Source organism: Stegostoma tigrinum, chromosome 10, assembly GCF_030684315.1.
Source record: "Stegostoma tigrinum isolate sSteTig4 chromosome 10, sSteTig4.hap1, whole genome shotgun sequence".
Classification (NCBI taxonomy): Eukaryota; Metazoa; Chordata; class Chondrichthyes; order Orectolobiformes; family Stegostomatidae; genus Stegostoma; species Stegostoma tigrinum.
In genome coordinates, this window is record NC_081363.1 from 6,372,143 (window position 1) to 6,398,920 (window position 26,778).

General features: G+C 43.0%; 1 protein-coding gene across 1 annotated transcript in view; it reads left to right on the forward strand.

Annotated features, from left to right (window-relative positions):
* The first annotated feature begins 229 nt into the window (after nucleotides 1–229).
* Nucleotides 230–26,778, forward strand: part of LOC125455580 (calmin-like) — a 122,994-nt gene continuing 96,445 nt past the window's right edge. The window contains exon 1 of the mRNA XM_048537718.2: nucleotides 230–433. Within this exon, the coding sequence (XP_048393675.1) occupies nucleotides 352–433 (82 nt within the window). The 5' untranslated portion in view covers nucleotides 230–351. The remainder of the gene's footprint in view (nucleotides 434–26,778) is intronic.

Here is a 26,778-nt window from a genome sequence, read left to right on the forward strand (position 1 = left end):
TGAGGATGTGCGTGATTGAGCGCTGGGGGTTGCGTATTCCGTTGAGATGCAGCACTACTGTCTGAATCTCCTACTCAGTGGATGTAAATCTCTCGCTTGAAGGTGCGCTTGGTTTGTCTATACGCTTCCTCCAATAACTAGGTGGTACTGCGCAGTGAAAGAGGGCGGGCAAAATCCTATCGTCACCAGGAAGTTGTTCGGATTTATCCCCTAAGTGAATCTATGATCCCTCCCTCTCTCCGCCCAGTGCTTCGTCCTCATCTCCTGAGTGCTTCCTCTCTGCTTGGCTCCCCCAACCCCAGGTTAAAGGGACGCCGTGAGTGTGCAGACGGATCGAAGCCTTCCGTTTCTATGGCAGGACACGAATGGGACTGGTTTCAGCGAGAGGAGCTGATCGGTCATATCAGCGACATCCGAGTGCAGAACCTCCAGGGTAAGAGCCTGATGGAACTGGGATTTCAGCCGGGGAGCCGGGCGGAAAGTTTGCCAAAAAACAACTTTTCTCTCTCTCTCTCTCTCTGTCTCTCTGTAAATGAATCCATTCTTAGTGACTTGGAGTGAAAGCTGCTCCGCAGGTTATTTACCATCCTTGCTGGATAGGGATAGTTCAAACATGACGCTTCTCTTTTGACTTCAAGTAATCCTCTTTCCAAGTTAATATTACTGATGAATTAAGATTCACTAAATACTTTGTAGTAGGTGGTGGGAGTAGTTACACAACGTGGGCAAACTTCAGGAATTTTTCGAATGGGGTCAAATTCCATTCCAGTTGTAGTTTTTTTTAATATTCATTTCTTTCGGCTTTTGATGGTCTGTACGTTTGAGTCACTGTGATTGTCGCTCCGTCTGTCTCTGTGTACGTGCCTGGGTCACCATTCCAAAGACGTCCCCCTAATTTGAATCTACCAGCAGGACAGTACTGAAAACGTGTTATTCTGTCACTTGATTGAATCGCCGCAAAGTTTTTAAAACATTCTGTATATCCGCTTTGTTCCAGCCTCAGGCCACGAAGAAATGTTATCTATAATACATCTGTTACCTGCACCTAAGACAGTGATTGGAATTGACTGCATTTCCTTGTGTTTAATCCTGTACCTTTTTGCAGACCAACTAGCAATTCTTGCAAGAATTACCATATACTCTAACTGCTCTTGTCAGTGTCTGTCCCACTGACTCTCCTCCCGACCACCGCCCCCTGCCTTGTCACTTGCTGCCCTTCCACTTATACGTACACCGCTCACCCTCCTTACTCTTGTTATGTCTCCTTCGCTTGCCCGCCCTCTCTGCCCCTGCTTCAGCTTGCTCCTTTTCTCTGTCTCCTGTATTCACCTGTGACTTTCTTTTCCACCTGATTTCCTTTTCTGACTTGTGTTTTTGTGCTGAGTGTATGTCTTTCTAGCTGGCCGTTCCTCACCCTAGTTGTTCTTTGACCGTATCAGCATCGGATTTATTTGACAATGTTTCTCACAACTTCTCTATCTTGTTTTTCTAAACTTTAAATATTCCATTATGCACACCCTTCCTCCTCCTGTGTTGAAATCATTCATTGCAGCGCTGGGTGGGGGATGGTAATATAGTGGATATGTTACTGGTTCCGTATGCTTGAACTAATGATATGAAGACACGAGTTCAAATCCTACCATATGGCTGTTGGGAAGATTAAATTCAGTTAATTGAGTAAATCTGGAATGAAAACACTGCTGTTAGTGATGGTGACCATGAAACTACCATGTGAAAACAATCCATCTGGTTTCATTTAGGGTAAGAAATCTATTGTCCTTGCATGTTCTGCATGTGACTCTGCCAATGAGGTTCTGTTTAATAGCTTTCCAAAGCAGATTGTCAAGACTGACTAACACCAGCTTCTCAAGGGCACTTTGTGATGGGCAAGAAATATTTGTCTTGTCAGTGGTGGCTACATCCTACATATGAGTAATTAAAAAAACACACATCTGGTCTATAACTCATTCTATCCCAGCATCTCAAAACCTTATTTACTTTAGTCTTCACCTAGTCTAGGACCCGTGGGCATGAGACTAGGACCCGTGGGCACAGCCTTAAAATTAGAGGGGGTAAATTTAAAACTGAAATGAGACAACATTTCTTCAGCCAGAGAGTGGTGGGCTTGTGGAATTCATTGCCGCAGAGTGCAGTGGAGGCCGGGACGTTGGATGCCTTCAAGGCAGAGATCGACAAATTCTTGATCTCAAAAGGAATCAAGGGCTATGGGGAGAGTGCAGGGAAGTGGTGTTGAAATGCCCATCAGCCATGATTTAAATGGCAGAGTGGACTTGATGGACCTAATGGCCTTACTTCCACTCCTATGTCTTATGGTCTTTTCTGGTCTTTCTTTTTCCCAGTATAAGCTTCAGGATGCCCATTCCTGATTTGCATCTCCTCCTTTATGTTGTTGTTGTCGTCTTGTAGTTTGAGCCATGGTAACATAAGGTTATAACAGAGAAATGGAATATGAAACTCTTAGCAGACGAGGATTTCATTTTTTAAAAAAGTCAAGGTATTGAGGCAGGGGGAAATGGATGCTAAAAGTGTCCTTGTGCCTATGGCAGCAGCTTTCAAATGGCACAGTTTTGAATTTTATTCAAATTGCAGTTGAGAAAGATGAAAGCATTTGGAATAAATAGTAAACTCAGCTACTTGGAGATTGGTCATTCCCTTTCAGATCAAGATGAGGAATTGGTGAGGAATGACTAAGGATGGAATGAAAATGGGAAGAGGAGGACATAGTGTTTTTAAAAGGCTATGCTTTCAATACCTGTTTAAAGGTTGGGAGAAATGAAGATTCCTTCAGCTAGGGGGTGTTCTGAAAAAAAGAGAGATTACAGCATAGAAAGAGGTCTCCTGCCCCATCATATCAGTGTCATCTCACAGCTTAATCCCACTTGCCAGCATATAAGTTCACAGCTTTGCAGGTTATGACTTCATAGAAAAGTAGAAACTTTAAGGTTGGTGAAATAATGCCTCAGGCTGGTATTCTGTCACCTCGTCAATCTTTATTTATACGTGGAGAGTCCTTGAAAGTAATCCAGCTCCCTCAGAGCAAGCTCTAAGTGAATAGGATGTCTGACCCTCCTGTTCTTATCTGTTGTCCAGTCTTATCTGTCAGCCAGGGCTCTGTAATATTCAGTGAGCCTACCTGGCTGACCTCATTACAGTCGCTACATTCAACACCACCCCCACCGAGTCCAAGGACATTGGCCAGTTTTTTGCAGCTGCTTCTGTGGTGTTTTAGCACCAGATTCCACCAACCCCGCCTCCAATATGGGTGATGTGTAACACACAGCAGTTCATCTCTTGCACCTGGAGCGACTCAGAAGAATTTCATTCTGTTCTTCAGGTGCCAAAGGCATTAAGGTGGCAACACCTGCCGTGTCCATCTCAGATACTGAGGTATCTTCAATGCTTGATGGAGAGAGAGAGAGAACCAATGTATTCTGAAACAGTCAGAAAGGTTGTCGAGGATCTGGGCACGTTTTGCTCCGACACCATTTGCGAGTTTGCAGCTTTCATACAGTCCACTTGCTTGTTCAGGGCCGTCTTTATACTACCAAAACTTCATACGTCACTGGACCTGACCTTACCAACCATGCCTCTTGCCCATGCAGGGCCATTCCCATGGTTACTACACCAAACTTCATCCCCTGAAGTAAACTGTCTCTCTCTCTTAATGGAGTCTTGTGTCTGGCATTGGCGTTGCTAATGCTGTTTCCATTCCATTGGGCCCCCTGTGAACTAATATTACCCTGATGCTATATGGGGAGGCATCATAGATCAATACCAAATCTCACTTGGGATCATAATGTGCCAACACCGTCAAGGATGATAGCTGTTTCTTCACTTCACTGAAAACTGTGGCTTGGCTGTATGATCATTTCCAAGGTTGACCCTTTGTTAAGAGTTGATGCAAAGCTGCCAGGATGGAGGCCAGGTTATGTATGAACTTTCTGTAATAATTCACCAGCACAAGGAAAGACCTAAACTGCACTACAGACTTGGGAGCTGGGGCACCTTTGATCATCCTCATTGCATCTTCCAATGGGTGAAGGTGCTAAATTGGGAGAAGGCTAATTACAATAATATTCGGCAGGAACTGAAGAATGTAGGTTGGACGCAGATGTTTGAGGGCAAATCAACATATGGTATGTGGGAGGCTTTCAAGCGTAAGTTGCTGGAACTCAGGACCGGCATGTTCCTTTTTAAGGATGAAGGATAAGAATGGCAAGTTTAGGGAACCTTGGATAACGAGAGATATTGTGAACCTAATCAAAAAGAAAAAGGAAGCATTTATCAAGGCTAGGAGGCTGGGACCACACAAAGCAAGGCTGGAATATGAGGAAAGTCAAAAGAAATCTAAGCAAGGAGCCAGGAGAGCGAAAAGGGGTCATGAGAAATTATTGGCCAACAGGATTAAGGAAAATCCCAAGGCTTTTTATAGCTATATAAAGAAGAGGAGGGTAACCAGGCAGAGGGTTAGCTCACTCAAGGACAGGGAAGGAAATTCGTGCGAAGCCAGAGGAAATGGGCGAGGTATTAAACAAGTACTTTGTGTCAGTATTCACCATAGAGAAGGACTTGGTGGACGAGGAGTCTGGGGAAGTGTGTGTAGACAGTTTTAGGTCAACAGGGAAGAGTTATTGGGGGGATCTTGAAAAATATTAAGGTAGCCCAGGGCCTGATGGAATATACCCCAGAATACAAAGAGGCAAGGGAGGAAATTGCTGGGGCCTTGAGGGAAATGTTTGTATCCTCAGCATCTACAAGGGAGGTCCCAGAGGATTGGAGAATAGCCAATGTTGTTCCTTTGTTTAAGAAGGGTGGCAGCGATAATCCAGCTAATTACAGGCTGGTGAGCCTTGCATCAGTGGTAGGTAAATTATTGGCGAGAATTCTTCGAGACAGGATTTACTCCCACCTGCAAATCAATGGGTGTATTAGTGAGAGGCAACATGGTTTTATGAAGGGGAGGTCGTGAATCACTAACTTGGTTGAGTTTTTTGAGGAAGTGATGATGATCGATGAGGGTAGGGCAGTGGATGTTGTCTACATGGACTTCATTAAGGCCTTTAACAAGGTCCCTCGTGGCAGGCTGATACAGAAGGTAAAGTCGCACAGGGTCAGAGGTGAGCTTGCAAGATGGATAAAAAACTGGCTAATTCGTAGAAGACGGACGGTAGCAGTGGAAGGAAGAAAATGTAACTGGTCTGATTAGTAAGTTTACTGATGATTCAAAGGTTGGTGGAATTGCGGATAGTGATGAGGACCATCAAAGGATACAGCAGGATATAGATCAGTTGGTGTCTCAGGCAGAGAGATGGCAGATGGAGTTTAATGTGGAAAATGTGAGGATATGCATTTCGATATGTCTAATCCAGTTGGAAAAGAGACAGTAAATGGCAGAACCCTTAAAAGTCCTGATAGAAGGAGGGATCTGAGTTTACAAGTACACAGGTCACTGAAAGTGGCAACACAGGTGGAAAAGATAGTCAATAAGGCTTTATGGCATGCTTGCATTCGTTGGCTGGGGCATTGAGTTTAAAAATTGGCAGGTAGTGCTGCAGCTTTATAGAACCTTAGTTAGGACGCATTTGGAATATTGTGTTCAATTCTGGTCACCACACTAACAGAACGATATGGTGGCTTTGGAGATGGTACAGAAAAGATTTACCAGGGGGCCTGGCATGGAGGGCATTAGCTATGAGGAGAAGTTGGAGAAACTTGGGTTGTTCTCACTGGAATGACAGAGGTTGAGGGGTGATCTGATAGAGGTCTACAAGATTATGAAGGGCGTGGACAGACAGAGAAGCTTTGTCCCAGGGTGGAACAGTCGCTTACCAGGGACCATGCGTTTAAGGTGCGAGGGGCAGAGTTTAAAGGTGATGCACAAGGCAACTGTTTTTACATAGAGGATGGTAGATGCCTGGAACTCTCTGCCAGGGGAGGTAGTGGAAGCAGATACTATAGTGACTTTAAAGGTGTCTTGACAAATATATGAACAGGATGGGAATAGAGCGATATGTTGCCCAAAGGATAGGGATTTTTAAGTGTGATGGGAAGCATGTTGGCAGAGTCATAGAGAGCTGAAGGGCCTGTTCCTATACTGTAACTTACCTTGTTCTTCACGTGTAACCAGGTCTTGTCTACTCTGTAGCCCAAGTCTGACACTTGAGGTGTCTGTAACATGCATTTCCCTTTCCGATGCTTACGCCCACCTGGAAGAAACATCTAAGGACTATGTCCAAGTTCTCCACGTGCTCCTTATTGGTCTTCCCTGTCATTAGCACGTCATCTAAATAAATGGCAAGCCGGGATAGACTTTGTGAAATGTTCTCCGTTGTCCACTGAATAATTGTACAGGCTGATACCCCAAATGGCAGTCTCATATATTTGTACAAACCGTTATGGCTATTAACTTAAGCATACTTCTGGGAATCCTTATCTAACCACAATTGCGAGTACACATGTATCATGCCTAGCTTCGTGAATGACAGCCCTTTTGCAAACTTTGCATACAAATCATCTATTGCAAGGGATTGGGTATTTATCCAGCTGCAAATAGCACTTTACTGTTTGTTTAAAATCCCCACAAAGGTGAACTGATCTGTTGGCTTCACAACTGGTGCTGTCCAGTCCATAGAATGGACTGGTTTGATGATTCCAAAATATTTGATGATTCCTTTGCTTTCCAGCCTTCTGATTTCTGCCTCTACTTTTGTCTATAAGGCAAATGTCACTGAGTGGGCCTTGCAGAATCTTGGAATTGCTGCCTGGTCAACATGCAAGTTGGGCTTAGCTCCTTCGATTGTCCCTCGATCTTCATGGAAAAACTTCTGGGTATTTAATTAGGACTTCACTCAGGCAGCAATTTTCTAATCAAAAAATGTTAAGTCAATCGAGGTGAATCCTTCTCAACCAATTTCGCCCACCGAGCTTGGGCCTGAGCATTTTACTACAGTCAGTGGTAACTGAACCGGCTGCTTCACCGAAAGGACTGGACCCAAAGCTATACCCTTAATCTGTAAAATTTCCCTAGTATAGGTTCTCAGACTAGCTGAGGTCTTGCACAAACTTAAGGGCTGGAGTCTAGAACAAATTTTGTTCAAAAACTGCATCTGCAATCACTGAAACAGCCATGCTGGTATCGACCTCCATTGGAACTGGGTGACCATTTAACCAAATATTTATCTTGGTTCTGATTTGGATGTTGTTTAGCAATTTAACTGTTCCATACCAGATGTAGGTGGACTTTCTGGGATGTACTCTCCGGGATACCGGCCTATGAGTCCTTTTACTCCATTTAGGTCTAGTGGGACTCTATCTCGAGTCCGCATCCAAGCAGCAACTACAATGGCTTATCAGTCCAGATCCTGAATAAAATGTTAACCATTTGGCTGTGGCTTGGCTTTGTTTTGGGTTTTTGCTGTGTGCTGACCTAGAGTCCCCCTGTTCTGAGTGAGGCTGTGAAATTGCCTTTACTCAAGTAGTGTTCCCCAAGCTCAGTCAGACTAGCGAGCCGGTCCACTTCCACTGAAAACCCTGCAACTTGCTGCATTTTCCAATGGTAAAGCAAGTTGTAGTGCCTGTTTGAAAGCCAGTTGGGCTTCAGTTAGTAGGGGCTTTTGAATGGTTATATCATTGATCCCACCATATCAAATTGTCTCTCAGCATTACATTAAGGGTTAATCCAAAGTCATATGCCTCTGCCAGTCTGCTAGTCAAAAATCCCAATATGATTCCCCTTATATTCTCTGTGGTCCACCTAGCTGACCCCATTACAATCACTACAGTTGGTGGATATCAAGTAGGTGAAAGAAGATAAGGAAATCAGTGAAAAATAAAGAACAGAGTGAGGGAAAGAACAGAGACCTGAACAATCCAGAGATCATGGGGAAAGAAATTATTTGATGAACAGAGACATGACAATTTAGTGGAGGAAAACTGGACGGCAATGAACCGCAAGAGTGCAGGCTGGTGTTAACTTAATTAGAAATGCAGTGTGCCTGGGTCTGTCAAATGTTTTAAAGATCGACAAAGTAAATAGCTTGAGTGGAGAATTTTGCAAGGCCTTGTTAACATTCAGTTCAATCACAAATATTACATCAATGTTTTTCTGTTTTGAGTGTGCTTTGGCAGCATAGAAGAATTGATATCACCCTGAATGGTGATGCATTTACTGAGTAATGTTCCTCTCAGCATAAGAAGAGTTGGCACTGGTTCCTTTGGGTCATGTTACAGATTGTCCACCTTCAAGTATGAGCCAGTGAGAAAGCACTAACTCTTGTGTTTACATTTTTGTGTTAAAAAAGGTCAGAATTTCAAGCAGGCATGTTAGCCAGGACAGACTTCCCAGAGGCAGGTGTGACTTAATGGCCAGTAAACTTGGATTCCAGAGCATATTGTATACGGTGTTCATTGCACTAATTTCTGCTTTCTGCATGGGAACAAGATCCTAAAGTTTGAAATGTCTCCTTTCAAATTCCAGGCAGGAAATGTCTCAACTGGTGTTATGTTTATTTACAATGGGACCTTGGAGTGCAGGTTCAGAGTTCTTTGAAAGTTGGAGTCAGGTATACAGGATTGTGAAGAAGGCATTTGGTATTTACCTTTATTGGTCAGTATATTGAGTATGGGAGTTAGGAGGTCACGTACTGCATGTAATTTTGGGTTCCCTGCTACAGCAATTTTGTTGTGAAACCTGTAAATTCTTTCTGAATCCTTTCAAGAATTTTGCCAGGGTTGGAGGGTTTGAGCGATGTGAAGAGGCTGAAAAGGCCGGGGCTATTTTCCCTGGAGCATTGGAGGCTGAGGGGTGACCTTATAGAGGTTTATAAGATCATAATGGGCATGGATAGGGTGAATAGTCAAGGTCTTTTCCCCAGGTTAGTGGAGTCTGAAATTTAAGGTGAGAGGAGAAAGATTTAAAAGGGACCTGAGGGACAACATTTTGAGAGTGAGGGTCCATAATATGAAATGAGCTGTCGGAGGAAGTGGTTGAGGCTGGTAAAATTACAACACTTAAAAGCATCTGGATGGGTATATGAATAGGAACGGTTTAGAGGGATATGGGCCAAATACGGGCAAAAAGGACTAGATTAATTTAAGATGGGTTGGCGTGGATGAGTTGGACCAAAGGGGGGGGGGTCTCCATGCTGTACAGCTCTATGATTCTCTCACTGCCCCGTCACTCATTCTCTTTCGTATACACAAAACAGTTTAAGTCAGTACTGATGAGAGATAATGGGAACTGCAGATGCTGGAGAATCCAAGATAATAAAATGTGAGGCTGGATGAACACAGCAGGCCAAGCATCATCTCAGGAGCACAAAAGCTGACGTTTCGGGCCTAGATCCTTCATCAGAGAGGGGGATGGGGTGAGGGTTCTGGAATAAATAGGGAGAGAGGGGGAGGCGGACCGAAGATGGAGAGAAAAGAAGATAGGTGGGGAGGTAGGGAGGGGATAGGTGAGTCCAGGGAAGACGGACAGGTCAAGGAGGTGGGATGAGGTTAGTAGGTAGGAGATGGGGGTGCGGCTTGGGGTGGGAGGAAGGGATGGGTGAGTGGAAGAACAGGTTAGGGAGGCAGAGACAGGTTGGACTGGTTTTGGGATGCAGTGGGTGGAGGGGAAGAGCTGGGCTGGTTGTGTGGTGCAGTGGGGGGAGGGGACGAACTGGGCTGGTTTAGGGATGCGATGGGGGAAGGGGAGATTTTGAAGCTGGTGAAGTCCACATTGATACCATTAGGCTGCAGGGTTCCCAAGCGGAATATGAGTTGTTGTTCCTGCAACCTTCGGGTGGCATCATTGTGGCACTGCAGGAGGCCCATGATGGACATGTCATCTAAAGAATGGGAGGGGGAGTGGAAATGGTTTGGGACTGGGAGGTGCAGTTGTTTGTTGCGAACCGAGCGGAGGTGTTCTGCAAAGCGGTCCCCAAGCCTCCGCTTGGTTTCCCCAATGTAGAGGAAGCCACAGCGGGTACAGTGGATGCAGTATACCACATTGGCAGATGTGCAGGTGAACCTCTGCATAATGTGGAATGTCATCTTGGGGCCTGGGATAGGGGTGAGGGAGGAGGTGTGGGGGCAAGTGTAGCATTTCCTGCGGTTGCAGGGGAGGGTGCCGGGTGTGGTGGGGTTGGAGGGCAGTGTGGAGCGAACAAGGGAGTCACGGAGAGAGTGGTCTCTCCGGAAAGCAGACAGGGGTGGGGATGGAAAAATGTCTTGGGTGGTGGGGTCGGATTGTAGATGGCGGAAGTGTCGGAGGAATCCGCCATCTACAATCCGACCCCACCACCCAAGACATTTTTCCATCCCCACCCCTGTCTGCTTTCCGGAGAGACCACTCTCTCCGTGACTCCCTTGTTCGCTCCACACTGCCATCCAACCCCACCACACCCGGCATCTTCCCCTGCAACCGCAGGAAATGCTACACTTGCCCCCACACCTCCTCCCTCCCCCCTATCCCAGGCCCCAAGATGACATTCCACATTAAGCAGAGGTTCACCTGCACATCTGCCAATGTGGTATACTGCATCCACTGTACCCGCTGTGGCTTCCTCTACATTGGGGAAACCAAGCGGAGGCTTGGGGACTGCTTTGCAGAACACCTCCGCTCGGTTCGCAATAAACAACTGCACCTCCCAGTCATGAACCATTTCCACTCCCCCTCCCACTCTTTAGATGACATGTCCATCATGGGCCTCCTGCAGTGCCACAATGATGCCACCCGAAGGTTGCAGGAACAACAACTCATATTCCGCTTGGGAACCCTGCAGCCTAATGGTATCAATGTGGACTTCACCAGCTTCAAAATCTCCCCTTCCCCCATCGCATCCCTAAACCAGCCCAGTTCGTCCTCTCCCCCCACTGCACCACACAACCAGCCCAGCTCTTCCCCTCCACCCACTGCATCCCAAAACCAGTCCAACCTGTCTCTGCCTCCCTAACCTGTTCTTCCACTCACCCATCCCTTCCTCCCACCCCAAGCCGCACCCCCATCTCCTACCTACTAACCTCATCCCACCTCCTTGACCTGTCCGTCTTCCCTGGACTCACCTATCCCCTCCCTACCTCCCCACCTATCTTCTTTTCTCTCCATCTTCGGTCCGCCTCCCCCTCTCTCCCTATTTATTCCAGAACCCTCACCCCATCCCCATCTCTGATGAAGGGTCTAGGCCCGAAACGTCAGCTTTTGTGCTCCTGAGATGCTGCTTGGCCTGCTGTGTTCATCCAGCCTCACATTTTATTATCTAAGTCAGTACTGATTATCACTTTTCTCATTTCTTCCTCTCCTGCTCCTGTGTAAACATAGTGGGTGTGGTAAAATAACTTATGATCTGTATTAGATATAACTTTTGAGAATATGGCTGTTTGGTTTACTGTGTTGGTGCTAACTGGCTTTTTTTAAATTAAAAAGCTCTGTAGCTACTGTGCTTTCCAATTTTTGGACCCTGTCCAATAGAGTATTATATTTAAAGTGCATATCCAAGAATTTTTAAAATATGTTGCAGTTTTTGTCTTTCTTCGGCGAAGTGGGAGGGCACCCACCTCACCTTCAAGGTGGTAATAATTCTCCTCAACCCTCCTATAATTCTTCTTATTGCTTTAAGTCAATAGCGCCTGGCTACAGGTCTATTTACTAAGATGAATAACGGGCCTCTTATAATTTTAATTATGCATCAGTTAAGTTTTCCATCTGCCTGCACTTTGAAAGAAAGGAGCCAATCAGTTCTTTTGTGTTAGCCATGATCCTCCATTCCTGGACCATCCCTCGTAAATCTGCACTATGTTCTTTCTAATATGATCTCATCGTTCCTGTAATGCAGAGAACAGAACTCCGTTTAAACCTCTAGCTGTGGCTAAACTAGACTTTTACTCCATCTTGTAGACCCTCCCCATTATTGTTCTTATATTTTGTATCTTAGCCAGTGAAGGAAAGCAGCAAGTTTACTTATTTAATAAAAACCAAAAGAACTGCAGATGCTGTAAATCAGGAACAAAAACAAATTTGCTGGAAAAGCTCAGCAGGTCTGGTAGCATCTATGAAGGAGAAAACAGAGTTAACATTGTGGTTCCGGTGACCGACCCTCAGAATGAGGAATTGGTTCTGAGGAAGGGTCACCGGACCCGAAACGTTGACTCTGGTTTCTCCTTCTCAAGTGCTGCAGATCTGCTGAGCTTTTCCAGCAACTTTGTTTTTGCTCCAAGTTTACTTTCTTAGTTAGCTCTCCTTCAAGGATCTGTGGACTCCAAGGTCTCTTTGTTCTTCTGTTTTTCTTCATTTCCTGACATCCATTGTGCGTTCCTTTTGTTTTGTTAGTCTTTGCCATAACCTGACATCTCTCCAGATTCAATTTCATTTATCACTTTTCTGTCAACTGGACTAGTCCATTGATATTTTCCTGCAATTTACATCTTTTAATCTCATGATCAACCTCATTGTAAACATTTGTCCTGCCTGCAAAATTTTTGATATTTCCTCTTGCATTTATTTTTGATCATACCATTAATTGTCAAACGTTTTTCCATTGTGACCCCATTTCAGGGCTTGAAAATGGTTGCTTCAGTGAGATTTTGTGCAGGTTGGGCGTTGAAGAAGATATGAGAGCAGGGAATATGTAAGAGAAATCTAGTGAGAAAATTTGAGAGATGGAAGGGTCAGAGCTGTGCAGCAGCCATTTCTATCCTAAAGCTTGTGACTGAAATATTTTTCCACTTTGAGAACCCATCTGGGGTTCTCACTCCACTTGGGGAAACTCTGGGCTATACCATGTAAAGCAAGGATCTCTTTGAAACTCCATCGGAAATATCATAGTCTTCCATTCACAAAAACCTGTCAATCTTTGATTTTTGCCAGTGAGTCAATTTTGTATTTAGCTTACCACTTTACCATGGATCCTGTGAGCTATCAATTTGCTATTAGTCGGCCATGAGAGAGCTTATCAAAAACACTGATAAAATCCATAAAGACTGCTTTAAACATACTACTCTCATTTGCACTTCTTACTGTTGCTTCAAAATGTTATTAGTCAGACACAACTTTCCTTTAACAAACCCATGTTGCTTGAATTGTTTACCTGTGCTTTTTTTTAAAAACCTGTATGTTTTACCTCAGATATTTTTCCCAATAATTTTGCCACTGCAAGATTAGGCTGACCAACGTGTTATTAATTTGTCTGTTCTTTTCTCCTTTTTATTTTCAAACAATGGAATAACTTTAGCTGACCTTGAGTGCTCTTAAACCACACCTAAAGTAAGAGAGAAATGGAAAATGATGGTCAGAGATGCTGCTGTTTTCTCCCTTAAGCATTTTTCTTGAATACTTGTGAAATTGGATTCTACAAGATAGTAGGAACAGGAGTAGGCCAAAGTCAACCATGATTGAAAAAGAAAAGGCTTCTAAAATTGGCAGAAATAGTAGTAAATCTGAAGATTGAGAAGGTTTTAGAATACAGTAAAGATAGCCCAAGAAACTGAGAAGGAGAGGGTGAATAGAATAGGAATGCAATCTAGCAAAAAAGCAAAAAACACACATGGACTGTCTGCAAGGATATAAAGAGGGAGCAAAAACAAAGTTGCTGGAAAAGCTCAGCAGGCCTGGCAGCATCTGTGGAGGAGAAAACAAAGTTAACATTTCGGGTCCAGTGACCCTTCCTCAGGCCCTGTATAGAGGGGGAGCATTTGACTAACTTGAACAAAGAACCATTGACCAACTTTCCCTTGAATCAAGAAACTTTGGCTTAGCTGGGTGAATTTCTCTATCACCCATACATCACTGATAGGCATATTAGGTCTCACCGCAGCAAAGAAGTATGGTGACAACAACTGCTCTGTGAGTGAAGACTTCTGTTCACTTGCAGACATCATTATTGCCAAATACTTACTGCCCTTGTTTGTATTCTGCCGAGTTTATTCATTTGTAGCAGCCGGTCCAGTGTTAGATCTCCTCAGCCTTTTGAGAGAGATGGCTGTCAAAGTTCAGGAGATGCTGGGCACATTGTAGAGTCTCCCTTAAATATGTATGGGAAGTCCAGGTTGACCATATTGATTGACCAGGTTTGGATTGATGCCTGCATTATTTAAGGATAGCCCACATTTTTTGTATGCAGAATTAAGACATTGAGGCTTGCAACTGGGTGCAGAGTGAGGAACCTTAGTGCAGTCACCCACAACCTGCAGATCAAATATGTCTATGATGGTCAGTTTAGTTTCTTTCATGGAGGCATTTGAGGTTACTATGTTGGCAGTATCAATGGTGACTCCATGGGCAGTTGATCTTGATGAGGTAAATAGCCTCTGTCATGTGGAGCGTATATATCTGGGTGCTATCACACAACCTTACTTGCTGGTCTCAATACAGATGAAGTCATATCATCATAAAGCAATAAGCGTCATGAAGCATTTGCAGGATTGTGATAAAGTTTCTTGGACATCTAACTCTTTAGAGTATAACCCACAAATCCTCATGATTTACAAAATGACTTATCTCCCCCCTTAAAGCTATTTACTGATCTCGAAGCTGGATAGCGAGTTCTTTGTCATTCCATGTCTGTCGACGGGGTATGTGGCATCATGATGTGAGCAAAGACCAACAAGCTTTGAAGACCTCAGTTCAACACCATCAGGGCTGCAGGCTTTGTCTTTTTGTCCATTTGATTATATTTGCATGATGTGGAGGTGCTGGTGTTGCACTGGGGTGGACAAAGTCAGAAGTCACATGACACTAGGTCATTGTCCAACAGGTTTATTTGAAATCACAAGTTTTCAGAGTGCTGGTCCTTCATCTGGTGAAGTCAGTTACCTGCTAGAAAAGCAACACTCCAAAAGCTTATGATTTCAAATAAATCTGTTGAATTATAACCTGGTGTCATGTGACTTCCGACATTATATTTACAATGATGGTTCACCTATGGATGTTCCTGCAGGGTGCTTGGGTTAGTCTGGGGAATATCAGCTATGTTATAATTCCAGCAGATGGTGAAAATGGGACAGGTTTTATCTCAGTGAAACTCTGTTTCATGAGATCATAAGATATAGGAGCAGAATTAGGCCATTCAGTACATCGAGTGTGCTGCACCAGATCATGGCTGATATGTTTCTCAACCCCATTCTCCTTTTCCCCAATAGATGCTAAGTTTTATTTTGCTGTCTAGTTATCGTGATCATTCATTGAGGCATTCTTTTTGGGAAGCTCCTAATGTTCTTTTAAGAAAATAATCTAAGTTTATTATATATGAAAAACACTGTATAGATAGAATATATGTAAAATTTTAGGAGGATTTTCACATAAACAGCACAAAGAAATATTTAACTTTTAAATGTTCTATGTTCTATGTTCATCTTCTGGCAATATACTTTATAGTCAATAAATCCAGGTAAAGTGTTGCACTGATCTTAACTTTTTCTAAAATTTCGTACTACCTGATAACAATGCATGCAACACATTTCAATGACTGTCAACACATTCACCAGATGTGATTTTCTTACGTTGTCTCTTCCTGAGAAACACAGATATTGGCTATTTTACTGGACCTTAAGAAAAGCTCTTTCTGCTTAAACTGCTAGAAGAGTTTTGAAACTTGTTTTTAGCTTTATAAGTCTGGACTGCCATAAACTAATCTGTCCCTCTGGCAGGAAGTTATTCTTCCCCATTAAAACCTGGTGTGGCCTCTTGCTTGTCTTTGTATGTCATAAGAGTTCAACTTTACAAACATTTCATCAGTTGACCTCCTAGGTAGTTTAACTAGTCACTTTGCTCAAGTCGCATGCTTTCTTCGAAATGATGTTTGACCTAACTGTTCAAAATGACTTTCGGATCTCCTCTTTTTTTTAAAAAAAGACTAAGCGGATTTCACAGAACCAAATACAAATCTCATTTGTCTCTACTTTAAAATCCAAACTCCCAAATGATAATATATTAGAAAGCTTTATCACAGATGTCATTGTGGATTGAGGCCAATTGTTATGACAACAGGAATCATGCTCTGGAACTAAAGAAAGAAAGATAGATTGAGCCTTCTGTTCCCAGCCACGATCCTGTGACTATTGCAATGCAATGTATATTAGTTCAGCAATGTTTGCTGTCTCCTGGTGGGGTGTGGGGCAGAAGGGAAGACAGAGGGGAGGCTGCTCTGACAGGGAGTGGCAGGTCATTTTGAGTCTAGTTGGAAGGATTATCAGTTCCAGTGGGGCAAGTGCTGGGCGCATATCAGATATGGCAATGGGACATCTTGAATCTGGCAGGGACTGGTGTGGGTTGGGGATGGTTTTGGGAGAAGGAGCTGGTTATCAGAGACCAGGACAAGTATGAGGGGTTGGGGAGATGTAGTTGGTGGGGTGAATAGAGACTTGGAAAATCACCCTAATAGTTACCCAGAGATTAGACTAGACTTTTAATTCTCCTAACTTCTCCTGGGTAGCTGTTAACTTAATGGAAATAAAAACCTAAGAATTCTGTGACTTTAATGAATTATTGAGAGGGTTCCGGATGCAGGGGATTGCCCACCTGAATGTTCCATTTTCTGGGCCATTCCCACAGAATCTGCATAGTCTTGCTGCACAACTCCAATCTGCACTGCTCCAAACACTATTTTGGGCCATTATCAATTGTGATACAATGCATCATCAAATGGGTAGGACAAATAGAGGACCCCTTTTGTCAGGCAGGAGGAGATGCTGTGGGACAGTTATAGGCACTTGTGACTGTTGTTGTGGATCATGAGGAGATGTGATGGTTATGTTAGTGAACTCAATTCAAAGGCTCATGCTTTGAAAACTGGGTTCAAATCCCAACATGACCTTCTATGGAATTTAAATTCGTTTCATTTATTTAAAAAATTAGCACGAAACCATTATAGCAATTAACAAAGATCAATCTGGTTCATTAATGTCCTTATGGGAACAAAATCTGCCATCCCCGCCTGGCGTGACCTACAAGTGACTGCAGGCCTACGGTAATGTGATTGACTTTTAATTGTGTTTTGAAGTGACCAAGGAAGCCACTCAGTTCCACAGCAATCAGGGATTTGCAACAAATGCTATTTTGCCAGTGTTGCCCTATCACGTCAAATAGTAAATGAAAGCACCTTTTTGAAGTTTTAAGTCTTTGACACCACCTACATTGTGTGAATTTCCCCGCATTGCGGCACCCCAATCCTCCACTTCTGATCTTTTGTAAACTGTGCCTTTTGAATGTTTGGCAATTGTTTCAACAGATGTGTTGCCATTTTAAACTTCAATCTCTCTTTGATTCCAAGCTTTTGCTTATAAATTAGACAGCTAGAAATATGTAAACATCAAAGCTAATCAATGTAACCTGGTGCCAAATAGACAGAAAGAGGAGACCTGGGTTCTGGCATACAAGAATGTAGGTTATGATTATACAGAAAGAGGGAGATGAACAAATGATGTCTTTAAACCCTTCCCCCCAATACGCAGTGCTTATATAAATGCAAGTCTTTCTTTTATTTTATAACACTTTTTTTTTTCATAATGTCTGAATATTCCAAAATTCATTGGAGCCAGTACTTTTGAAATGGAGTCAATGTTGGAAATGTGCTTTATTATTTGTGTGATGTTGATTGAGGGATAAATATTTTCAGGACAACAGAAGGCAGTCCTCTGCTCTTCTTGCCACTTTTTTTATACCACTTGAGAGGGCAGAGGTTTGCTGTGTAACGTCATTTCTGAGAGTACAGTGATCCACTTTACTCCACTGGGAGTTGCAATGTCTTGATTTTGGAATGGGTTTGAAACCACACAATCTCAGGTGAGAGTACTATCTACTGGGTCAAGACTGATGCATAATCACTAAAACATTGCAAAGAGCATGAATTTTTTCTGTTTGTCTTTCTTTGCACCTTGCCTAATGTTGGGAAGGCAGGTGATTGTGTGTGGCCATTTACAAACGTCAGTCTGAATGTAGAGAGAGCAGGATGACTGACCTGAAAAAGCAACCTGATGCATTTTACCTGTAAGTCTTAGAGTATAATTTTTATTTCCTGTAAGGTTTTTTTTCTTTTGGGATGCATTTGCATTAACAGGATAGAATGTGAACTTGTGGATAGGCCAGGTAGGTCAAGGTTGCCTCATTTCCCATGGAATATTACTTGATCATTAATGAGAACCATATATTTAACAGTAGACTGAAAATGGCCAGGTTTATTGAAGATAATTTTACAATGGGCTCTGGTAGCATTCAGATATTGTCTTAATATTGTATTACCCAATTTGTTTATTGGATAGAGCAGATCCCTTCTCTCTACTTTCTCCACTTGCAACCTTTCTTAAGACAACCTGATTTCTTACTGTAACTAAGTGTTTGTGCTGCTACACTTTGATGTCTCATGCTGACTTGTTGACTGAAATTTCCGCATTAAATGCCCAGGTGATTCAATCTTTTGGGAAATTAAGGGCACATGTGGCAGGTGCTGAATAAACAGCATAGCAGCCCCTAATGTTAAACTGTGGAACATAAATATTATGGCTCCCAGCCTGAATGAATCATAATTGACAAATTAATCTCCTGAAGGCATGTACTGACAGATTCTTAGTTTTAGAAAGGGTCACTGGACAACAAACAAGGTATATTCTAATCTGTCCACTGCCATTATGATTAAGTGTAGGCTGACTCTCCCCCTTGACCTATTTGATTTAGCTAGCCACAATGGAGGAGCAGCGATATGTTTTCAAATCAGGATGGTACGTAGTTTGGAAGGGAGTTTGCAGGAGATGTTTCTATGCAATTGCTGATCTTGCCCTTTTTAGATGGTAGAGCTTGTAGTTTGGAAGGTGCTGTTCAGCTAACTGATGTGACTCATATTATGACTTGTCCAGTTCAGTCTCTGTTAAATTGTAATAAAAATCCAAAGAACTGCAGATGTTGCAAATCAGAAACCTAAGCAGAAATTGCTGGAAAAGCTCAACAGATCTAGCAGCATCAGTGGTGAGATGTTAACTCTGATTTCTCTCCATAGATGTTGCAAGACCTGAGATTTTTCAGCAATTTCTGTTTTTATTTGTGGTCAATCATAATGTCTGGAATGCTGATGGTTTGTGCATCAATGGTAATGGCATTAACTGTGAAGGGGAGGTGGTTAGATTCTTTTGTCAGAAATGGCCACATGCCATTTTGTGGCATGATTGTTACTTGCCAGTTATCAAACCAAGTCTGAATATTGATCTTTGCTACCTTTGGATATGGATTGCTTCAGCATCTGATGAGTTGAGTGAGACTGGCCATTGTGTGATTATCCCCACTTCCGAACTGATGAAGCAGCTGAATATGGTTGGGCCTTGGACACTGCCTTGGGGAAGCTCCTTCAATCTTGGCTCTGAGATGACTGATCTCCAAAAACCACAACCGTCTTCCTCTGTGTCGGATATGACTCTAAACAGCAGAGAGATTTCTTCCTGATTCCTATTGACTCCAGTTTTGATGTCACACCTCTGTCGAATGCTGATATGATGTCGAGTTGCTGTCACCTTATCTCTAGAGTTCAGTTTTGCTGTCTGTGTTTGTACTCGGCTGTGATGAGGTCAGGAGTTGAGTGGTCCTGGCAGAACCCAAACTGAATATTAGCAAACTGGTTTTATTTTTTATTCATTGATGTGGCTGTCACTAGCTAGGCCAACATTAATTGCCCAGAGGGCAGGTAAGAATCAACCACATTGCTGTGGGTCTAGAGTTGCATGTAGACCAGATCAAGCAAAGATTGCAGTTTCCATCCCTAAAGGACATTAGTAAACTAGATGGGCTTTTACTGACATTTGACCATATCACAGTCATCTTCAGACTCTTTAATTCTAGAAATTATTTTCATTCAAATTCCAGCATCTGTTTGAATTCAGACTCCGGTCACTAGAACATTACCTGTTTCTCTGAATTAATCGTCCAGTGATAATCACACTAGGCCATCATTTCCCCTTCAATATTACTGAGTAGTGCCACTTGATAAACTGTTGATGATGTCTTCTATCACTTTACTGATGATCATGAGTAGACTGACAGGACAGTTATTGGCTGGGTTGGAATTTTCATGCTTTTTGTATTTAGGATATTCCTGGGCAATTTTCCTTGTAGCTGTACTGGAATAGCTTGGATAGAGGTGCGGCTGTATCTAGAACATAAATCTCCAGGACTCTTTTCAGCGTATTGTCAGGTCCTAAGGCCTTAGCTGTATCTGGTGCCTTCAACCATTACATGATATCACATGGAGTGGCTAAAGACTGCCACCTATGATATTGAGGACCACAGGAAGAGGCTGAGATTGATTCAGATCAATTCAGAGCTTTTGGCTGAAGTGTTGTAAATACTTAAGTTGTGCACTGATGGGCTGGGCTCCTATAATTGAGGATAGGAATATTTGTGGAACCAGCTCTACCAGTTAAGTGTTGAGCAGTTTTTAACTAACATTTATGGCTGGAAGTGGCAGGACTGCAGAGTTTACTGTGTTTGTTGTGGTATTGCTCAGATCTACAGAGATACTGCTGGACCTGTTGAGTTTCTCTAGCAATTTCTGTTTTTGTAGATTTCCCCTGTTAGCTCCTTTATCAGCACCTGCAGACCCAGTCTTGCAGCTATGTCCTTTAGAAGTCATCCTGTTCAGTTAGTAATGGTTTTGAAATCTCACTGCCATCCACAGCTCATTCCAAACTCTTATGAACTTCAGTGCTTCTTAACATTAATGTTCAACATGTAGGAATACTGATTTATCAGCCGAGGCATTTGTTGGGTTTGTGAGGGTTTTTTATTCATTCATGGGCTGATGGCGTTGCTGGCTAGGCCAGCATTTATTGTCCAGAGGGCAGTTCAGAGTCATCCACATTGATGTGGGTCTGGAATCGCATGTAAGCTAGATGGGTTTTTACTGACATTTGACCATATCACAGTCATCTTCAGACTCTTTAATTCTAGATATTATTTTAATGCAAATTCCAGCATCTGTTTGAATTCAGACTCTGGTCACTAGAACATTACCTGTTTCTCTGAATTAATCATCTAGTGATAATCACACTAGGCCATCATCTCACCTTCAATGTTACTGAGTAGTGCCACTTGATAAACTGTTGATGTCTTCTGTCACTTTACTAATGATCGTGAGTAGACTGACAGGACAGTTAATGGCTGAGTTGGAATTTTCATGCTTTTTGTAGATAGGATATTCCTGGAATCTCAAGAGGTAGGGATGGCAGTTTCCTTCACTCAAGGACATTAGTGAGCCAGATGGGGTTTTTCCTGACAATCGGCCATGCTTTCATGGTCATGATTAGACACTTAAATCCAGATTGTTTGTTTGTTTGTTTTTTTTTAAATTGAATTAAAATTTAATCACTAGCCATGGCAAGATTCAAAAACAGGTCCCCAGGATATTAATAAGGCCTCTGATGAATAATACCACGAGGCTGTTGGCTCCTTGCCCATGTTTGACCTGATACCATGAGATTTCGTGGAGTCCTGAATCAAAGTTGAGGACTCCCTACCAATTATAATGCCACCTGTAATGGGTTTGTCTTGCTGTTGGGACATGACATACCCAAGAATGGTGATAGTTGTATCCTTTACTAAGTATGATTATGTTATTGCCCAACTAGTCTGTAGCTCTCCTAGTTTTAGCAGATACTTTGGATGCTGGTAAGGAGGAATTTGCAGGAATGACCAAATGAACCATTGTCATTTCTGATGCTTGGTCTCGTGATAGGTGGACCAAAGTAATTCATTGATTTTATTAGGCTTCACATTAGTTAGGTACTGAATGGCTTGCAAGGCTATTTCTGGGGATATTTACAAGTCAGTCATGTTTCTGTGATATGGAATTATATGTAGACTGGACTAGGTAAGGACAGTCGAATTTCTTCCCTAAAGAACATTTATAAACCAGGTAGGTTTTGAGGATAACTTAGTGGTTGAATAGTCATCCACTAGCTTTTAATTCCAGATTTCTTAATTGAATTTAAATTTCACTTGCTCTGATGGAAGGATTTGAACTTATCCCCAGAGCATTAATCTGAATCTCTGGATTGTTTGTCCAATGGCATTTTTCACTGTAGCACAGGAGGTTGAGGAGTGACCTTTATGGAAGTTTATAAAATCATGAGGGGTATTGATCAGGTTAATGGCAGGTATCTTTTTCCTAAGGGTGAGAGATTTCAAGACTAGGAGATATATTTTTAAAGTAGGAGGAGAGAGATTTAAACAAAGACATGAGGGGCAACTTTTTTACACAGGTGGTCTGTATGTGGCATGAACTTCCAGAGGAAGTGATGGATGCAGGGACAATTACAAAGTTTAAAAGACATTTTAAATTATTAGAAATGTTTGGAGGGATATGGGCCAAAGGCAGGGAGGTGGGACTAGTTTAGTTTGGGGTTTATGGACTGGTTGGACGGAGGGTCTGCTTTCATGCTCTGACTACGAGTGGACATTGTTGCCTCCTTCATATATCATGAACCCACTCAATTTTGCTTTGGCTATCACATCTTGACTTGCTGCCTAAGTAACACTTCAAGCCAATGAGCGTCTTTTAAGAGCTGAGAATATCATGGTGAAATATAACACTATGAAAACATCATATCATAGAGGCAAAATACCACAGGGATGTTATTGCTATGGTATGTGGATAGTCAGGTAACTAAGAGTGCTGGCTGAGGCAGTAATTATAGCAGCTGCAATAATAAACTATCATGCTGAAGAATTTACTCTGCGTTTCACGAAAGAAAGCAGTAAATTTGGCAGTTACATACACACATAAAAGATTTATCAGGCATCATCTGTCTAGTAATGGTGCAGCTTTTGACTCTAAAATCGATGCTATATAACCTTCTCAGAAGAGGATGGTTTATGGTCAGGAGTGAATCTGGGTGGATAACAGAATTATTGCACTGCAGAAGGAGTACATTCAGCCCACCATGTTTGCACTGGCCCTCTGCATGAGCATTATGACTTAGTGCCAATTTCCTGCGCTTTCCTCTTGTGCATTGTTTCCATTTAGTTATTCACCAATGCCCTCTTAAATGCTTCATTTAAAACTACCTCCATTGCAATTCCAATTCCTTCAACTCCGCCGCATCTGCTCCCAGGATGAGGCATTGCACTCCCGTACATCTCAGATGTCCTCGTTCTAAAAGGACCGCAGCCCCCCTCACCCACCCCCCCCCCCCCCCCCCCCCCCCACCACCGCAGTGGTCGAGAACGCTCTCGACCGTGTCTCCCGCATTTCCCGCAATTCATCCCTCATACCCGTCCCTGCAAAAACCGCCAAAAGATAGTCCCCTTCGTCCTCACGTACCACCCCACCAAACTCCGGATCCAACGTATCATCCTCCAACACTTCCGCCATTTACTATCCGACCCCACCACCAAAGACATTTTTCCATCCCCACCCTTGTCCGCTCCACACTCCCTCCGACCCCAAAACACCCGGCACTGACCCCTGCAACCGCAAGAAGTGCTACACTCGCCCACACAACTCCTCTCTCGCCCCCAAGAAGACTTTTCACATTAAGCAGATGTTCACCTGCACATCTGCCAATGTGGTATACTGCATCCGCTGTACCCGTTGTGGCTTCCCCTACATCGGGGAAACCGAGCGCAGGCTTGGAGGCCGCTTTGCAGAACACCTGTGCTCAATTTGCAGTAAACAACTGCACCTCCCAGTCGCGAACCATCTGAACTCCCACCCCCACCCCCCCGCCCCCCCCCGCATTCCTCAGACGACATGTCCATCCTGGGCCTCCTACAGTGCCACAATGATGCCACCGGAAGGTTGCAGGAACAGCAACTTGTATTCCGCTTGGGAACCCTGCAGCCCAATGTGGATTTCACCAGTTTCAAAATGAGCAGGAATGAGTTTGCTACAAGAGATAATGGGAACTGCAGATGCTGGAGAATCCAAGATAACAAAGTTGAAGCTGGATGAACACAGCAGGCCAAGCAGCATCTCAAGAGCACAAAAGCTGATGTTTCGGGCCTAGACCCATCTCTGATGAAGGGTCTAGGCCCGAAACGTCAGCATTTGTGCTCCTGAGATGCTGCTTGGCCTGCTGTGTTCATCCAGCCTCACACTTTGTTATCCTGGATTTGCTGCAAGCTCTTGTTTTGACATATACCCATGATGAATTGGAAACTTTTGTTCTTTTGCATTCTCTCTTGGTATGTACAAGTGTTGAACAAATCTGGCATTTATTGCCTAACCCTAGTTTTTCTTGAAGTGTTGTAAGTTGTTGCCATGAACAACTTTTGTTCAAGTGTAGTAATGATGTTAGAACAGTAATTCGAGAGTTTGACCCGTAACAGTAAAATATAAGTAATACTGTACAGTTCGTGGTGTGAGTTAGCTTTCAGCAGGGTGTTTTACCTAATGCAGCAATGTTTTGTTATCTCCTGTGATGTTATAAACTGGGCATGGAAAGCAGGGGATTGAAGAACCCAAACAGACAGTTATTACAACTATTATGCACAAACAGTACATTACTTAGCCACAAGTACCTGGGCTAACATTAAGCTGTGTTACAACAGAGAACCATGCCTTCAAAAGAGCACCATGCTTCAAAGGTCCAAAGTAAGAAGGAATAACACCTTTACACCCTTAGGTCACATTCAGGGTCTCACAGATGATAGTATGATGTATGCTGAGTGAGAGACCTAACACAAATTGCAAGCTGGAACAGTATGTTCCTTGAGGTGAGACTTGCAACAAGTGTTATTCCCATGTATCTGCTGACTTTGTTTCCTATTACGGGACTGATCACAGGTTTCAAAGGCACCTTAGTGAACTGCCACAGTGCATCTTGCAAATAGCGCCAGTGTTGGAAGGAATGAATGGTGAAGGTGGTAAATTGTTAATATAGGATGTTTTAAGGTTCTTGTCTTTAAAAGGCTTTCTTAAAACAAAAATTCCAATGTTTCTCTTTGGCTAAGTTAGTGATTCTGTCATATCTGACGTAGAGATGCCTCACGAAGGAGCAGCACTACAAAAACTTGTGATTTCAAATAAACCTGTTGGACTATAACCTTTTTCTTAAATTAATTAAAGGCATGAGGGCGTCGCTGGTCAGGCAGCATTTATTACCCACCCTTAATTATCCAGAAGGTAGTTCAGAGTCAACCACATTGCCGTGGGTCCGGAGACACATGCAGGCCAGACCAGGTCAGGATGGCGGTTTCCTTCCCTAAAGGTCACTTGTGAACCTGATGGGTTTTTCTGATAATCAACAATGGATTCATGGTCATCGTTAGATTCTTAATTCCAGATAGTGTAATTTGAATTCAGTAAAAATATCTACTGTGGTGGGATTCAAACCCAGGTCAACTCAGCAGGACTTGGAAACATCAAGGTCAAAGTTCCATTTAAATGTTTCCCCATGGTTTTCTAAATGGTCAGCTGGGAGATCCTATACAGAGCTGTGACCCCATAACTTCGACTGGCATTCTAGTGGGATATTGAGGCAGAGCTGCCTTGTCAGATCAGCCAGGACTGAGGAAGTGCCACACTCTTGGAAAGGCAGTGCTGAAGGATGTGGAAGAGGGGGAGATGGCAGAGGAACCTGGGCAGTATAGAGTAGGTAAGGACTTTGAAATGAGGCCTGGGCTGTTGTGAATGGCATAACCTGTAACGAGTTCTATGAAGAATACCTGAAGCTCCTTAAGAATCATAGAATTCTTACAGTGTGGAAGCAGGCCATTCAGCCCACACTGACCCTCTGAAGAGCATTCATCCAGACCTACCCCTCTATGCTATATTTCATACAGCAAATCCACCTAGCCTACAGATTATTGGACACAATGGGTAATTTAGCATAGCCAACCCACTTAACCTGTACATCTTTGGACTGTTGGAGAAAACCAGAGGAAACCCACGCAGACATGAGGAAAATATGCAAACTCTATACAGACATTTGTCTAAGGTTGGAATCAAACCAAGGTCCTTGGTGCTGTGAGGCAGCAGTGTTAACTGCTGAACAATCATGCTACTAAGGAAGAAATTATATCTGTATATTAGCAGCACTAGTTAGGCTGCAGGCTCCATTCTTGAGTTGTCCAACGCCTGCAAGGGGTGTCTAGGCCCCTTATTGTTCATAAATATGGGATGCCAATGCCAATTTTTGATTGGTCCCTGAATAGTGATTGAGTCCATCTGAAATTAGACATGTTTCAGTGGAACATGAGAACATAGAGACAGGAATAAGCCATTCAGCCCATAAGCCTACCCACTATTCAGTACAATTATGGCTAATTAAACACTTCAATGGCTTTTACTCACCCCATCCTTATAATTTTGTATGCCACTGATATTCAGATATCTTTGTGTTTACCTCGAATGTACTCAAAACCTGAGCTTCCATGGCCTTCATTTGGTACAAAATTCCAAAAATTCACAAACATCTGTGAAAAATAATACTCTTTACCTGAGACCTAAAGCAGTAATTTTTAAATTGTGACCCTGCCTCTAGACTCTCCAAGTGGCAGAACGTTAGGAAGCTTTGTTTCTCAGGAGAGGTAATGGCTTGGTGGTATTATTGCTGGACTGTTAATCCAGAGACCAAGGTAATGTTCTGGGGTCCCAAACTTGAATCCTGCCATGGCAAGATATTTGAATTTGATAAAGTTCTGGAATTAAGAGTCTAATGATAAACATGAGTCTATTGTCAATTGTTCGGGAAAACCCATCTGATTCATTAATGTCCTTCAGGGAAGGAAACTGCTATTCTTATCTGGTCTAGACTACAGCAATGTAATTGACTCTTAATTGGACAATTAGGGATGGGCAA